This window comes from Limulus polyphemus, unplaced genomic scaffold, assembly GCF_000517525.1.
Source record: "Limulus polyphemus unplaced genomic scaffold, Limulus_polyphemus-2.1.2 Scaffold4818, whole genome shotgun sequence".
NCBI lineage: Eukaryota > Metazoa > Arthropoda > Merostomata > Xiphosura > Limulidae > Limulus > Limulus polyphemus.
In genome coordinates, this window is record NW_013670428.1 from 14691 (window position 1) to 31087 (window position 16397).

Here is a 16397-nt window from a genome sequence, read left to right on the forward strand (position 1 = left end):
TCTTACACTGCTAAATTAGGGACGGCTAGCGTAGAGAGCTCTCGTGTAGCTTTGCGCGAAATTCAAACAAACAAAAGAATTAAAGACCTTCGTTAGTTCGTTTTATTAACAAAGCCACATTGGTCTATCTGCTGTGTCCATCGCGAGGAACTGATCCTCGTATTTTAGCATTATAAGTTCGTCGACTTACCGCTGTCCCATAGGAGGAAAAAATTAATACCTATATATTTGTATGTATGTATGTATTTCAAAAACCACATGATTATATTTACATACGAATTACACGCCATCTATTAACAACATTTCCCTCTAATCCCCCAGCCTTATTTAATACTTTAAAATTATGTTTATTACTTTTGAATATCTCAGTAGATTTACGGATATAACTACCATTGAAGTATATAGGTTGTGCTAAAATAACAGTTTTTTCCCCATTGAATCAAAGGGTTTATTTTCATTTGTATGTTCAGCTAAAAGCGAGATCTTTATATTATCATATCTAACATTTATTTCATGTTCATTTATTTTGTATTTCAGATGTCTTATAGTTTGTCCTACATGAATATTTCCACATTCACATGATATTTTTGTATAACAGTTTTTCGATTGAATCAATTTTATCTTAAGGTTATATAAAGAACGTGGCTTTGTTGTTTTCTGAATTGTTGCATTATTTAACAAGATAAGCCAGGGGTAAGAGGTATTAGAAGCCTTTCATTTTTTCTTTAAATTTTCAGTGACTGATTTAAGCGTAATATTTTTATCCGCGTTCTTTTTAAATTCTTTATAGTTCTGTCAACAATATCAACAGAAAGAGGATTTAATCCTGAAACATTACATTCTAATATTCATAAATAAGAACGTAAGCAATGCATATTTAATTAGCTGTACTCATTACCAGGTTGAGGTTTTGTTTTTCTGTAAGCCGATAGCTTGTCGATCGGAATTTAATATTAATTGACCGATAAAAATATAAATTTACTATTGGCAGCTAAAAATATAATATTGACATATTAAGTATAAGTAGTCTCTCGGTGAGACAGCGGTGAGCCTACAGATTTACAACGCTAAAAATCAGTGGTTCGATTCCCCTCAGTGGACACAGCAGATAGCCCAATGTGGCTTTATTATAAAACATACACACATAAGTATGCTATTGACACTATATAGAACAAACTTGTTATTGACAGAACACATCATGCACCTGTTATGATAAATGAAATGACTTGTTACTCCATTCAAACAAAATGTTAATAAATTATGGGGGCATCGATTCTTAAGCCTAAAGTAATAAGACCTCCATACTTACAACACACTTCGCATCTGTTTTCGTCACTGTTGTCTCCGCATCCATCTAGTCCACTACATAGGATTGCAGTGGATCTACACTTCCCATTGGAACAACGGAAACTATTGGACGGACAGGAAGCTCCTGTGGAATACATTCTGTTTGTTTTATTTTCGTTTTCAAAAGTTATATTGTAAATATCCAGAATAATCCGTTAGTTATTAACAATTCATTATCGCCCAAGTGCATTGTACCTCAAAATTCGTCAACCGGAAACGCTAGGTGTCGCTGTAAATTGTAACTGGATTTCGCTGAAAGAAATGAAGGAGGAAATATCGTTATTTTTAATTATTTTTTTTTTTACCAATAAGGTTTTCTGCCCGTTCACAACCGAGCACGTGTCATTTTCCAGTTGTGACTTAAATTGATATTAACGCTTTTTTAGATAAATATTATCGCTTCATTACCATGTAAATAAACATCCGGAACAGAGACCTATGCAAACTCAGCTATTTCTACAGTTGTGATTGGACAGAGAGAATCAGACCGCATGGCGTCAGTAAAGTAACAGGAGAACGGTAGAGGCCTGTGCAAACTCAGCTATTTCTACAGTTCTGATTGGACGGAGAGAATCAGACCGCATAGCGTCAGTAAAGTAACAAGACACGGTAGAACATATATGATTGGATTATTTTAGTTATAACGTACGAGGTTAATAATCATTAGTAAACCTTACTATTATAAATCCATCCGATAGAAAATTGATAACATTCCATCATCACCCCCCCGATAAAAAAGTAAACTGAATGTTTTTTGTTGTTTTGTTTTCTAAACTGATAGATTAAATATTTGATACGGGCCCGGCATGGCCAGGTTGTTATGGCGCTCGACTCGCAATCTGAGGGTCGCGGGTTCGAATCTCCGTCACACCAAACATGCTCGCCCTTTCAGCCGTGGGGGCGTTATAATGATACGGTCAATCGCCACTATTCGTTGGTAAGAGAGTAGCCCAAGAGTTGGCGGTGCCTTCCCTCTAGTCTTACACTGCTAATTTAGGGACGGCTAGCGCAGATAGCCCTCGTGTAGCTTTGCGCGAAATTCAAAACAAACAAACAAACAGTATTTGATACATAAAAATACTTTAACTTTTCACTTTCTAATATTTGAGAGAAGCACAAAAGGACACTTAGCCTAAAATCATGATTTGGCTACGTGTTACATTTCATTCCTAAAATTGACCAGTAAAGATATTTGGTGGAAGGTTTGTGAACAGCTAACTCTCCTTTTAATTGGGATATTTAGTTCTGGAACTAAGCCGAGATTGAAATGTGTTAATTAACGTTACATATATTTGCATTATATTAAATCTAAGTTAAACATGAATCACACAACTTGTGTTTATGTGTACGGTATATTCTTTTTTGTTTCTTAATGTTACCTTTATTCAATTATTGGTTAGATTTTTTATATATGAAGTTCTAATGTTGTTTTTATTTTTTATTATAATATTTATATTATAGAGATTATTTTGCATTGTTAACTTAGTATATGGTGTGACGGATTTATTATTTTATATTTATTTTAATATCGACGTTTGTTTAGATTAAATTTATATTTAGAAGCATACATAGCTTATACTGTTAAATATGTATTGCGAAACTCCCACCTATTTTCTAAAGTTGTAGAAGATTCTCGAGTGTAAGAATCAACAATATATGTATGTACCTAAACGCTTAATGTAGCTTTGTATTGTTACGTAATCTGAATTTTCTAGAAACACTGCACACGCCTATAAGTATAACCAACGCAACGCGCCAAAAAAAGAGTATCTATTATTAGTTTGCTATAGTCAGTGTGCTATAAACTTCGGGAGCTATAACTGTGACTGTTAAAACGCTTATCAATCGGAAAACTTCAGATATTTGACCAGGAGCATTTCGAACATTACAAATCATTTAACTTCAGTGGTTTCTCAAACATTAGTACTTTTAAGAAAACATTACCCAACTTCAACAGTGGAAAAACTCTGAGTGTGTGGCTGGTGAATAACGAAGGACAAAGCTAACTAGCTCCCCGTTAAGCGAATTGTACCTTCGTCAACTCGTAATTAACTCGCTCATCGTGAGCCCTCGATAAGAAAGATATCGACGAAGTTCCAGAGTAGAAAGAAGACTTTATATTGCTTGTAAGTTTGTATAATTTTTGTATATAAATCATTGCGTATAATAACTATTTGTAATAACTGTTATTGTAAATTGTATTGTTGTTTGTATATTGAAACATATTTGTGTTAAAAAAGAAAACTGTGTTTATCAATCTTGTTGGCAAATATCATAAATTGGAAATATATCGGCATATATTTAAATACTGAATCCAAAGTACAATTTAACTACTAAATTTAAATTATAATTTGAGTGAGTTTCAACCCATTTGAAATAATAATACATGACAATGGATTTAGGACTAACCTAATATATGGATTTAGGACTAACCTCAATTTCGCAAGGTGGCCGAATCTCGTGGGATGTTGTTTGGTTACGGCCGAAAATATCGTTAACAATTAGGATACCGAATTGATTAAACAATGCATTATACGCTGTACAATCACACAGGTTGTAGAAATAATAATAATAAAACATGCGCAGTTACCTTTGTCACAGAGGTCCGGATTTTCATCACTCTTGTCCAAACAGTCTGTGACGGCATTGCAAAAGGAATATTGTGGCAAACATTGACCGCTGCTACACTGAAAGGCATTCTTGTCACAAGAAACACCTAATTAGAAGAAACGGGAACATTTCATTTCAACTTTATGATATAGTCCCTTTTCAATATTTTGATATTTGTGTAATTAATGTTGACGGAAAAAAAATTAACATTTCCTTGTTTACTTACTTAATGGATGACTAGACACATTTTGGACTTTTCCAAAGGGGAAACAAATTCTAAAAAATGATACCTATTTTTGTAACAGTAGATGGCGCGGCCGTACTGGTCAGTAGTTAACATCCATAAAGCACTTTGTTGCTTACATATATCTAGAGCTTTATTCCTACATAAGAACTCGTGGACTCGTGATAAGCGCGCTCATATTCCGAATCCGAGAGTTCATGGTTTGGGTCCTCTTGCCACAAAAAACTCTATCAGTTCAATACCAGGGAACATTTTAAAGCAAACAAACATGGATTACAAATCCATAATCCATATATTCAAGATCTACGCTATACGCATCATTTAATATATTTGAATAAAGTAAACATATTACAAATTCCAACCTCTATAGCACTGAGCTTCGTCACTTCCATCCGGACACTCCCACTTCCCATTACACACAGTTTCTCTGGAAATGCATTTTCCATCCTTACACTGGAAAGATTCTTTTGGACAATCTGTGGAAAAACGGATTTTAAAATATAAGTAAAGTCAAACTATAAATTATGACGAAAAATCGTAAAATTAGAGCTAAACAAAATATACTAAAAGGATCAACTCCACAGAATATTGAAGTATTTTTCTTAACTGATACTTAACTTTCCTGAGATGGAAAATTTCTCTAACCCATATTAAATGAAATCCATGCTGCCCGAATCTTTGTAAGTTTTCAACTTGATAATTACGTGGATATATCAAGCACTGAAGGGCAAATTTCCGGGAATTAAAATTTATTATAGATACTTAGAGGTATTACGTAGTGGTATCCTAAATTGTTGGAGGTATTGTTGCATCGTGAAATCCTAAATTGTTGGAGGTATTGTTGCGTCACGCAAAACTTGATACCTGCAGCTGTTACATCATATAAACCTAGACACATTGATGTGTTGTGTATTTAAACTCGGGTAATATTAGAGGATGGGGATGGGCCACCTGTATCGATACCACCCGGATTCAAACAAGGGTGGTCCACTTATATTGGTACAGAATATAGGTGGCGAGAATGGTATACTAATATTATTACTGTAAATAAAAGGGAAATAACGGTGTCCCACTGGTACTGTCATTATCCAGACGATAACGAGATTGGTCAACCCTCTATTGACACTGTCCAGATAGGAATGAAGGAATTCCACACGCATTGTCCTGACGGGAAAGAGGGAGGGTCACACGTATTGATACTATCCAGATGGTAACAAGAGTGATCCACTTGTATTGAAAATATCCAGATAGGAATGAGAGAGGTCCAGATAAAAATGAGGGTGGTACACTCATATAGATAGGGTTTACATGGAAATGAGGTGTCAGGAATGGAGGCCTAATTACTTTATTGCCCTAAGTACTAGCGAATGAGAATGTTCCACTTGTACTAAGTTACCAGATATTTCCTTGGAGTACTTACTGTGTGGGACACAATCGTCCTCATCACTTCCATCAGCACAGTTCTTTTGACCATCGCAGACAAAGTACCATGAAATACACACACCGTTCCTGCACTGAAATGTGTCGTTGTGGCAACCTGTAAGAAAAACATACGAATTGAAACAGTTAAGAATTTGTTATTTTAAAGAGCGTTAGTAGCATCAGTTCTGAAAAACGCTTACTCAACACGAATTAAATATAACAATCAGAGGAGGAACTTTATTATTCGTTTGTTCAAAGCCTTAGGAGGATTTTGTTTGAGCCTTCAAGACTGTTTTGTACGAGTTTCTATTTAAAAGGAACTTTGAGCTTTCAGGACTGCTGTGTATTAGTCTTTATCTTAGAGGATTTTTGTTTTGTTAAGGCTTGTGTACGAGTCTTTATTAATAAGATTTTTGAGCTTTCAGGCCTGTTGTGTATGAATCTTTACTTAAGATGATTTTGTACGAGTCTTAAAGTCATTTTTGTACGAGTCTTTGTTTAAGAGGATTTGGTTTGAGTTTTAGAGACACTTTTGTGTAATTCTCTTCAGGACAGTTTTGCATGGGTCTTCTTTCAAGAAGATTATATATTTTTTGTATCCAATAAGTTTGTTATGAGTGTACAAATAGATTTTATATGAATGGAGACTTTAACTTGTTGGGTTACCTTTAGTTTTAAATGCACACACACACACGACACACATAGTCTTCATTACAAGATAAAGAAAATAAAGATCAGTGTCTTTCATTGACGCAGATACTGAAGTAGAATAGCTGTTCCACAACAAAAGACACATTGAGTGCAAGAAATAAGTTATGTACATCGGATTTGTTGACACGACAGATGACAACTAGTTGACAACATGTCATCAATGTATAACCATGCATCAGTGTAAGTCCTGAAGGATTCAATATAAGCCACGATCGTATGGACACGTTAGCATCTGTTTCATTAAAGTGGTCCTAAAATTCTAATTAACTTTCCGCGATTTCTCAAAAGACCTGGCATTGTGGATAGGCTTCAAGGGGTGTGACATTACTTTCTGCTTGGAGCGCTAGTTGTTATCGCCAATCCTGCTTCTCAGTCACCAGCAAACGTAGTAAATTCCATCGCAGGGATAGAACCTCGAATGTTATCGTCATAGTCCTCAAACATATCATTAAGCCACAGATTTACTATTATTGGGTTTGCTAAAGGGATTAAACCTCGATCTTCATCGTTATTAGTCCCCAAATGTATTACTAAACTACAGATTTATTCTTCTTGGATTACCAAACCACAGAAAGTTATGCTCTAAGCTGTGCTGATGAGCCATCAATGGGCGAAACTGCCGTCCGCAGTAGAGGGTACAACCAATCATAGAAAACATTAGGCCTCTACGTCACAGATTATCCTTTCAAGTTTACCTTTGGTTAAATTGAAAAGAACTATGTAACATATATATATATATGCAATCAATAATAATATCTATTAAAACTGTTAGTCAAGCAACGTAATATTTATATAGGTTTGTCCAGAACTACGGAAACTTACCAGTTGATAAAGCGTTACACGTGGGAGTTGAAAAAATACACTGGCAGATACCTTCTTTACATATGCTGAATGGGTCTCTTGTTTGACACTGAACTGTAGATGAACATTGTTTCCCCAAGGACACCACAGTAATGAGGCTTAGGTGCTCTTCCGTCTCATGTAATGTCAATGTTTCTGAGTTCACAATTAAATAAAAACATTAATTTTGCTGTTTAATGATACAAAGGTTTAAATAGTAATAGAAGCACAGCCTTTATTCTCAAATTCCCGATAACAACCGAACAAAAGGAATCAACGCAGTTGGTATTTTCATAAAACCTTCATATTCACGAGTTTTTTTTAGTTTTTTTTATCGCATCTAATTCTTTTTTCTTTTTTTTTGCGAATAAATTTCAAAATGGATTTGATCTGATTATTAACAGGTTATGGTAGAATGTGTTGTTTTTTCACTTTAATTCAAGGTTAATTAGTTGAAGTTTGTAAAATATTTCTCTCACCAGTATGTTGTTCATCCAGTCGACAACGTAGCCTATTTTTTGACGGTGTGAAACCCGGACGACAAGTACAAACTGAGGTTTTCCCAAGTTTACGACAAAGACTATCAGGTGTCGCTTCTTCACAATCTCGGGAGCTTTTACATTTATTACCCAGATCTGCGGTTAGAAACAAACATGGATTCGAGACTATGTTTTTCAAAGTGTTTTACTAAATTATGAATATTTTAGCTTAATTTTTATAGCTAAAGAACAAACAGGTCCCAAAACATACTATTTAAATAAGGTTTATAACCTTTATTTTTTGTTAGTTTCTAACTTGCCAACATTGTGACACAAATGAACAAATAAAGCTGTACATACGCGGTAAGCATCGATTGTCCTTTGTATAAAGGAATCCAAGTGGGCAACGACATTTCCCATAAATCCGAGGAATTATCCAATCACAATAGGTATATTTGTCCGCTATACGGCACTGCTCAGGATTGAGGCAGTATTCATCCACTTTGGCCGCTGAAAATAAAATAAAGAATATTTGTGAGAAAAAATGACAAGAATACAAACAGTCTATTATAATTATATTAATTTTTTGTCTGTCCTGAAAATGCGTGCGCACACGACTACATAAATGCGCATGCGCTTCATTCTAAAGTATGTTATCAGAAGGCGGATGTAAATATACTTTAGTAGACGTTTTCTGCAACAACATATTAAAAACTTATCAACGTTGTTAAAAAAGGTCTAACGTTAGGTCGTAGAATAACAATATAAGTATATTTATTGATAGTATTAAGAAAGGTAACTAAACTAAATCTAAAAACGTGCACAAGTTACAGTGTTAATTTATATCGAATATAGGCCGTACTTAATAAAGGCTTAACTAATGTTAGGCCTAAGATAGTGGACTTACAGATTTCGGTGTCTGTAATTAGAATTATTTTGTATTATTCCATTTTTAAAATTCCAAATCATTTTTAGCCAAAGCAAAAGTGTAATTAATATGACAAAACTTATCCTTCTCTGTCCTTGAAGACTGAACAAAAACTCACGCATATATATATATACGACATAAAAATATGTATTTACTAATTTCGTTGTTATTTCACGCCCTCTATATCATACTTTCGAGTTCACGTGTATTTGCACAATGTAAAAAACTAGCTTTAGATTAATGATGTTTTCTATTTGTTGAGGGGAGGGAGTTGGAGTCAAGACATCCTTGGTAGGTCCAGATAACCATTGCCATCCCATAATTTACTATGTAAGTTTTTAGCCATTTCAAGTGGCCCAGTTTAAAGCAATAAAAATATCATGTCAAACACGCCCTGTCTGGCATATGTATGACGACAATGTCTTTCGCTTTATGCCAGGGCTCTTTAGGTCGGATGGGATACGACAGACATAGAAATATATGGGACTTTATTTAAATTAGCAAACTGCTTAACAATAACTGTTATGGTGTTGGGTTGGTGAAGAAGAATTTTTAGTATGACCTGTGGGTCGCGGTATCGAATATCATCACCACATATACTCCTCCTTTATTAAAGAATAACCGAGGGGTTGACTGTGAGGGGACGGCTATCACAGATAAGCTTCGAATAGCAAAAATTTTACTCTGGGTGAGACTTACTAGAAAAATGGTTCTTGTTCTACATAATATACAATTTTAGTATTTGAAACACTATCTGATACTCACGTGGTAAACATTTGTCTCTTCGTAGGGGCAGGAAGCCGTGTTGACATTGGCACAAACCATTCACACATTCACTGTCCTTCACTTTCAACTGACACTGATCGTCAACTGCACAACCAAATCCCAGCAATGACGCTATAGAAGTATAATAATAAAAGTAATGGTTAGATTTTACATTAGTTTAGTGTGTACAAAGAAATAGGCATAGGAACTGAAGGGTGGAGGATAAACAGTCAGGTAGGACGTGCAGTGGTCCACCCATACATTCACAGGTTCACTCATCTATGGAATACTCGTGACGTAATGAGTGAGAAAAAAAGCTTAACATTAAATTAATACATTTGACGAATATAGAGGCCTAAGACCTATTAGTTATGTTTCCTGTAACTCCACGTGCTACCTAGTCATTCCAAATCAACTGCATGAAATGTTGAATTTTCAACTCCAAAACACAAACAAACTAATACGTAGTTTGTGATGTTTGAAACTGATCTAAAAAGTTCGATTACATTAAAATTTGTTTCTGGAATCGTCTTGTTTGTTTACTTCCACCATCTTATACTACTAATGCATGTGGGCTAATATATATATACATGCAGGCTTTGTAGTTTTTTAAATTGTAAAGTCATATATATAGATAACTATATAAATTTTTCAAGTTGTATAGATGCATGCATAGATATTCAATGCAAGTATAAGACAATGTGTCATAATATAAGAACATATGTACACAAATAAGCATTTTTAATATTTCTTATAGTTGTTGTATTTTCCTCTTCCACATCTTTTTCTTCTCCGCTGGCCAGATTTCCTTTTAGAATGACATCCTGCACACTCCACAAGATCGAAAACGTTTTAATGAACAATTATAAGTTGATTATATTGATATGCCTTTCCCCTATCTATTTCTGATGGAGTTTGTGTCGTGATTCTTCTACGACCCTCTTCCACTGTTACGACCCTAAACTCTGGTGGGCTGTTCCTGCTGCATACTTTATTGAAACTAAATATTTTCCAAATAAAATAAACAGCTACAACATTTGTGCCTCACTTTCGCCTAGATTCACCATCATTTTTGCCATCTCCTGCTTCCACGATTCTTGCTATCCCTTATAGTTAGCTTCAAGGATGGCTACTCTATCTGTAGTATCTATAAAATTCGCAATCACGCATTGTTAGCTATAATTCGATGCTTCAACTATTACCATGATTGCCGATCCGATGTTCAAAATTGACCTTGGTCAGCAGCGTCGTGTCCGAAAGGGCAGGAACCCTCTACATAAATAAATAATACAGAACACCAATACAGTTGCAACAATCAATTAATAATCGCTATGATACATGTGTCATCCCTGCCATAAAAACATTAAATTATTTCCATGGCTTGCACCCAGTTATATAGGTATATTAGATTATGAGGCTCCATATAAACCACAGACTACGTGAAAGCGACTGGGTGTCAACGGTTATATAGCCACTGTTATTTGCTCGGTAGTCAAATAAACTTTAAAACTACCCTACACAACGTGCAATGATGCGTTTAGTAATATTTCCTAGGTTTTATTACAATACTCACAGCCATTTTTGCTGCAGATAGGCGGAACAATATTAAATAATAATAAAGAAGAACAAATGGGCAATCTCTATTATGAACCGCTACAGTGGTTCATGATACTGAAATAATAGTAAAAATTCTATTGGAAAATCATTAGTGTTAAATTTTATCATATCAACAGATGACGCTAATAGAATTAGACTAACGTGGGTTTTTGAAAGCTTGGTAAAATTATTTTAAACACCTGTCGCAATTTATGTAAAAATATAACAACAAAATAAAACAAGACAAGTTTGATCAGTGTTCTTGATTACCTAGGATCCGCTTAAATACGGAAGGAACTAGTGAGGTACAGTATAATAGCCTGATATACGTAGGTGTTAACATAGGGTCAACGTTAGGTTTCAGTTTTGTTTCGGCATACTGAATACTGAGAGAAAGCATAATTTCCTCTCCATTTTCCGTGTCTTTTTTCTACTTTTACTCAGAACTATCGAAAATTAGAAAGGGCAACAATGATAATGTTGACTGAAGCAAAAAGAAGCTAAGCTAGTAACGTGTAAACAAAGCTGTCATAAGTTATTATAAGATTTAATAATGCATTAACATATCAACAACGGTCGTTTTTTTAAGGTAGGAATATAGCAATCCAGAAATGGTTGTTGTTTATCTATCTATCTTAATGCAGATTTTTTTCTTGAAATGGATATGTTTTAGAAAAATACATTTTCAATGAATAAATACAGAAAGGCCCCAAACCTGTTTATAGATACTTACGAGGGAGACAGGTCGTTTCGTTATATAACACATAGTACGGGCGGCATCTGCATTCTTCGCTGTTCCAATCACAAAAGCTGTTGGGTATAAACATCAAACACACTAGTGACGACCGGCAGGTGGCGCCTATCTTCATTGATGTTGGGACTATATCTATAAAAAAAGGGAAAGAATTAAAATTTGAAGAGTTTTTTTTTTTACTTTGAAGAGTTTTCAAGCGACCTTTAAACAATGTGAAATAGCCGAGCCTAACAATACTATCTGAAAGAACGTGAAAAAACAATGCTCAATGCTATCTGAGATATGTGAAATAGTAAAGTCTAACAATGCTATCCGAGAAAAGTCGAAACACGCGATTCTGACCCTAAACTTGAGTTTAAGTCTTACTGAAATGCAACCTTAAAATAATAGCTCTGAAAGAAGTGAAATCGAGACCGGCTGAAATTCGAACAGACGATTTTGATTACTGGACCAATCTGGCATTCGAAATGCAATCGTAAAGCTGGTTACAGTATCTGTTCGGTAAACTTAATCGTAAATTCAAATCCTGCACAATATAAGTTTTAACTTCTTCCAAAACAATCTATTTTCACAGAACGATGTGCCACCCTTAAATTCCCACGCTTTTAGAGAAAGAAGCAGAAAACCTGGAACAGTACAAATGAAGCAGAGGTGTAATAACGGATAAACGTAAGAAACGCCGTGATGTGTATTCGTAATGACAATAAACGAGATAAGAAATATTTATTTTTTTCTAGGTTTCGAGAAGAGAAATAGTTGTAACGAATTCGTGGATTGTTTTATAGCTTTGGGGGGAATGAAGAAGTCATTTCTGTCTTTCAATGTATTTTTTAGATTTTTATAAGCACAGCTTTCAGGATTGCAGCCCTTCAGGGATCGAATCCTAAATTTTAATGTTATAAGCCGTTAAGATTACTGCTGAACCACTTGGGGGGGGGGGGCAGAAGAGAGTTTGTTTCTTTGATTGAAGTTAAGTACAAAGCTCACATTGGGCTATCTGTGCTCGTTCCACCACGGTTTCCAGCGTTGTAAGTTAGAAGAGAGAAAACATAAACATAGTGTTTCAAAATATTTTGTTTTCCTTGAAATAGTTATGTTCCCTTTGTTGAAATAGAGTACCATAGGGCAGCTTCATCTCAGTATTTAGGGGAGGGTAGAAAATAGAAGAGTTATTGAAGTTTCTAATTTAGTTGTACTTTAAATAGACGTCTGCAGTTAATTAAACTTTAGATTTTAACCTTCTATTCCTGGATATGAGAAGTATAACAGTTTGTGATTAATAAGCACAATTTGCATCAAAACATTTTCTGTGAAGTTTTTCATTAACCCTAAAATTACCGATGATGCAGGCCCCATCGACCTTTGGAATATATTTTTCTAAATAATTCATTGAACAAGTTAGCCGCGAGTTCACGACTTTATTGGTTAGGGCGTCTCTGATAACGTAGGTCTCATAAAATAAAAAAAGAAAGAAAATAGCATAAATATTGCAATTAATTACACTAATTACTACTAGGTGCCGGCATGGCCAGGTGGTTAGGGTGCTCGACTCACAATAAGAAGTTTGCGGGTTCGAATCCCCTTAACATCAAACATACTTGCCCTTTGATTAAGGCGTTTATCAGTGAAAATTGGGGGCATATCATCTGCTGATGGCGCCCCCATAAAAGAAAAAAATTATTTGGTCAGTTTTTTCACTGAATGTGCTTCCATCCCAAGTGACCCGCTTCTGGCTGTTTGTCCTGAATTTATATCTCCAAACTTGCTGACCCTCGAAAGTTAAAAAAAAAAAAGCACCTTTGTTCTTGTAAATGGCGGGATAATGCAACAGCGCATGCAACATTACTTCCTAATTTGGCTGTGTTCGTAGTTGGAGAAACACATCTATCATTTTACACCCTTCTTATAGTACTTGTTCAAAAGAAATATGCTCAAACTTTTATTTTCCAAGAGGTAATGTTTAACTTATTTTATCGCTACAACCTGCCCAGAAATAAAGTGCTCGTAATCTCTGATGTTAATTATAATGATAACTAATTCATGTAGTAGCATACGTTTTTCTCTTTTGATAACATTGAAAAAAACGTAGAACACATAATTTATGTCTTTTAGCTGCTTTTTTCGAATTTTGTGTGTGTATATATATATATTTACCAATACAACCTTCGTTAGTCTTTATTTTCGGTTATTTAACAATATATATATATATATATATAAAATAAGCAATGAATATAAATAATTTTAATTTGATTATATGATCACGTTTAATGTAAACATTTTAAATTTGATTGTATGGTCATGTTTAACATAAGCACTTTTAACTTGATTGTATGGTCGTGTTTAAAATAAACACTTTTAACTTGATTGTACGATCATGTTTAATATACATACGACTAGCTTGATTGTATTTTCATGTTTAATAAAATACCTTTGATTTGGTTGTAAGGTCGTGTAAATACGCTTGTTTTGACTGTCATTTTTATCGACAGAAGGTTAAAATTTCGACTTTACGAAAACGCCATTTAGCGTGTTCTCCATGTTATTAATTTTTTCTCGTTGTTGAGAGATCCTTTTGATGGTCGAAAGAACAGCTCCCACCCCTCCCCCCGAAACATCCTGTCGAGAATTAGTCCCCTATACAGAAAGCAATGAGTGGACTGTATAAGGTCATCGAACGCGGAGACAAAACAATAAAATTAAAACCATCGAAATATACTGTTCAAAACAAACTAACAGTGAAGATAAGAGTGTCAAAAATGAAGTTTTCACCAAACACCATAGATGGACGTTATCCATGCCTCCACAAAAGCGTTCACCCTGGAGTCTAACACTTATCATGATCCTGTAACTATAACAACTAGTAGATCAACCGAACGAGTTTGGAAACAAGATAAACAGGTAAATACTCCCGGGTTCGCTACCAAACAACATAAGTAAATTCGGCCATATTTGACTTTCAAACACTCTTCGAAAACTAATTTTAGAGCAGCCACACTACGCTAACCCATGAAGTCCAGGATCGCAAGCACGAGTGCAATCTTTAATCCTCTTTGAACGCGCCGAAACGTCATCTGTATCGTGATAAATATCCGGAAGTAAAGAAAGGTTCTGTCAATAAAGGAAGGCAAGGTCATTAACACCTGAGGTACAATGGTTTCACACATTTTTTTTTTGTTTTTTCTACTAACAAATCAAAAACTGAACCAGGAAATAAATAAATAAATCCCGACAAAAGAAGCAACGAAGAAAGACAATATGAGTTGTGAAATAAAATTTTTATATTCATTGTCGGTTTAAATAGCACAAGAAAGACAAACAATTGTTTTGGACTCGCGATTTTAATGGCCACAAGTTATTTCAAACGAGTCTTTTTTTATTATTCTCCCAACATAGTTGTTTAATCTTTGTTGGGCTTTTTTCCCCGTTAGTAACTTCACTTGAGCATAATTTAATTGTTGCATAATCTTTCTTCCTTTGGTTCTTGAAAAGGGTTCAAAGAAGTTGGATCCTTGGTTAATTTGAAACGTTGCATGCTCTGACTTTCTTTAAGGAATGGGTTCAACCCCGAAGGAACGACCTTGTGATAATTTTAGGTATATGGTAAAGCCACTACGGCCATCTCCCGTCGTTCCACATTTTGAACTACTCACCAGAAAGAAAGCAGTCAGCAAGCAGCGCCATACCACCCACAACCCATGTTAAGTGACTGCTACTCTTACAACACACTCACAGCTTAAAGTGTGGGAAATATTTTGAGGTATCCAGAGCTCTACCTCAGTGCCAACCCACGTCCCAATTTTAAATGATTTTACATTTGTGTTCGGATACTGATTTTTTCCAGTGAGTTTTAAAATTTAGATAATATTATAATATAATGTTTTATTTCAGTTGTAGAATATGCTTCAAGGTTTTTATAATATTTTATAAAAAAATCGAACCATTTATACCTGTGCGTATAAGGCTATGTTATTAATATTTTAGTGAATTCAGTAGGTTCATTACTGTATGATAACTTTTAATGTACATGTATGCTTAACTGCTTGTTTTATTGTTAGAAGATGTTGTTAAAACCAATAAAAAAGTTGTATTAAACCCCGTTAATAAACACTCACTGACAAGAGTTATTAAATATCCTCAACAAGTATTGGTAAACACTATCAACAAGCGTTATTAAATTCCTTAATTATTATTGTTAAACATTATCAACAAGCGTTATTAAATTCCTTAATTAGTATTGTTAAAAACTATCAACAATCGTTATTAAGTTCCTCAATTAGCATTGTTAAACACTATCAACAAGCGTTATTAAATTCCTTAATTATTATTGTTAAACACTATCAACAAACGTTATTAAACCTCCCAACTAGTATTGTTAAACACAAGCAACAAGCGTTATTAAATTCCTTAATTAGTATTGTTAAACAGTATCAACAAGCGTTATTAAAAAACCAATTAATATTGTTAAGCACAATCAACAAATGTTACTACCCCGATCAACAAGTATTTTAAATCTCAGCGATGTGAATGTGGAGTGGCTGGTGGGAACAAGCCCCTGCCTTCCTGCCCCAAAGTGCCCTTTTTTTCTCTGTCATAAAAATTGTAACAACAAGTAATAAAGGATGCACCTGTCTCCACACCTTGCTTGCCGCGAGTGTAACAGAGGCAACCCACAGTCACCATAATCTCCTCTAACACACAAGG

General features: G+C 34.7%; 1 protein-coding gene across 1 annotated transcript in view; it reads right to left on the reverse strand.

Annotated features, from left to right (window-relative positions):
* Positions 1–1309: 1309 nt before the first annotated feature.
* The window catches only part of LOC106471731 (sortilin-related receptor-like), a gene marked incomplete at both ends in the record, with an annotated part of 16799 nt that continues 1711 nt past the window's right edge, over positions 1310–16397 (reverse strand). The window contains 9 exons of the mRNA XM_022400336.1: positions 1310–1432; positions 3938–4063; positions 4564–4677; positions 5622–5738; positions 7157–7330; positions 7654–7809; positions 8014–8163; positions 9347–9478; positions 11676–11828. Of these exons, the coding sequence (XP_022256044.1) occupies positions 1310–1432; positions 3938–4063; positions 4564–4677; positions 5622–5738; positions 7157–7330; positions 7654–7809; positions 8014–8163; positions 9347–9478; positions 11676–11828 (1245 nt within the window). The remainder of the gene's footprint in view (positions 1433–3937; positions 4064–4563; positions 4678–5621; positions 5739–7156; positions 7331–7653; positions 7810–8013; positions 8164–9346; positions 9479–11675; positions 11829–16397) is intronic.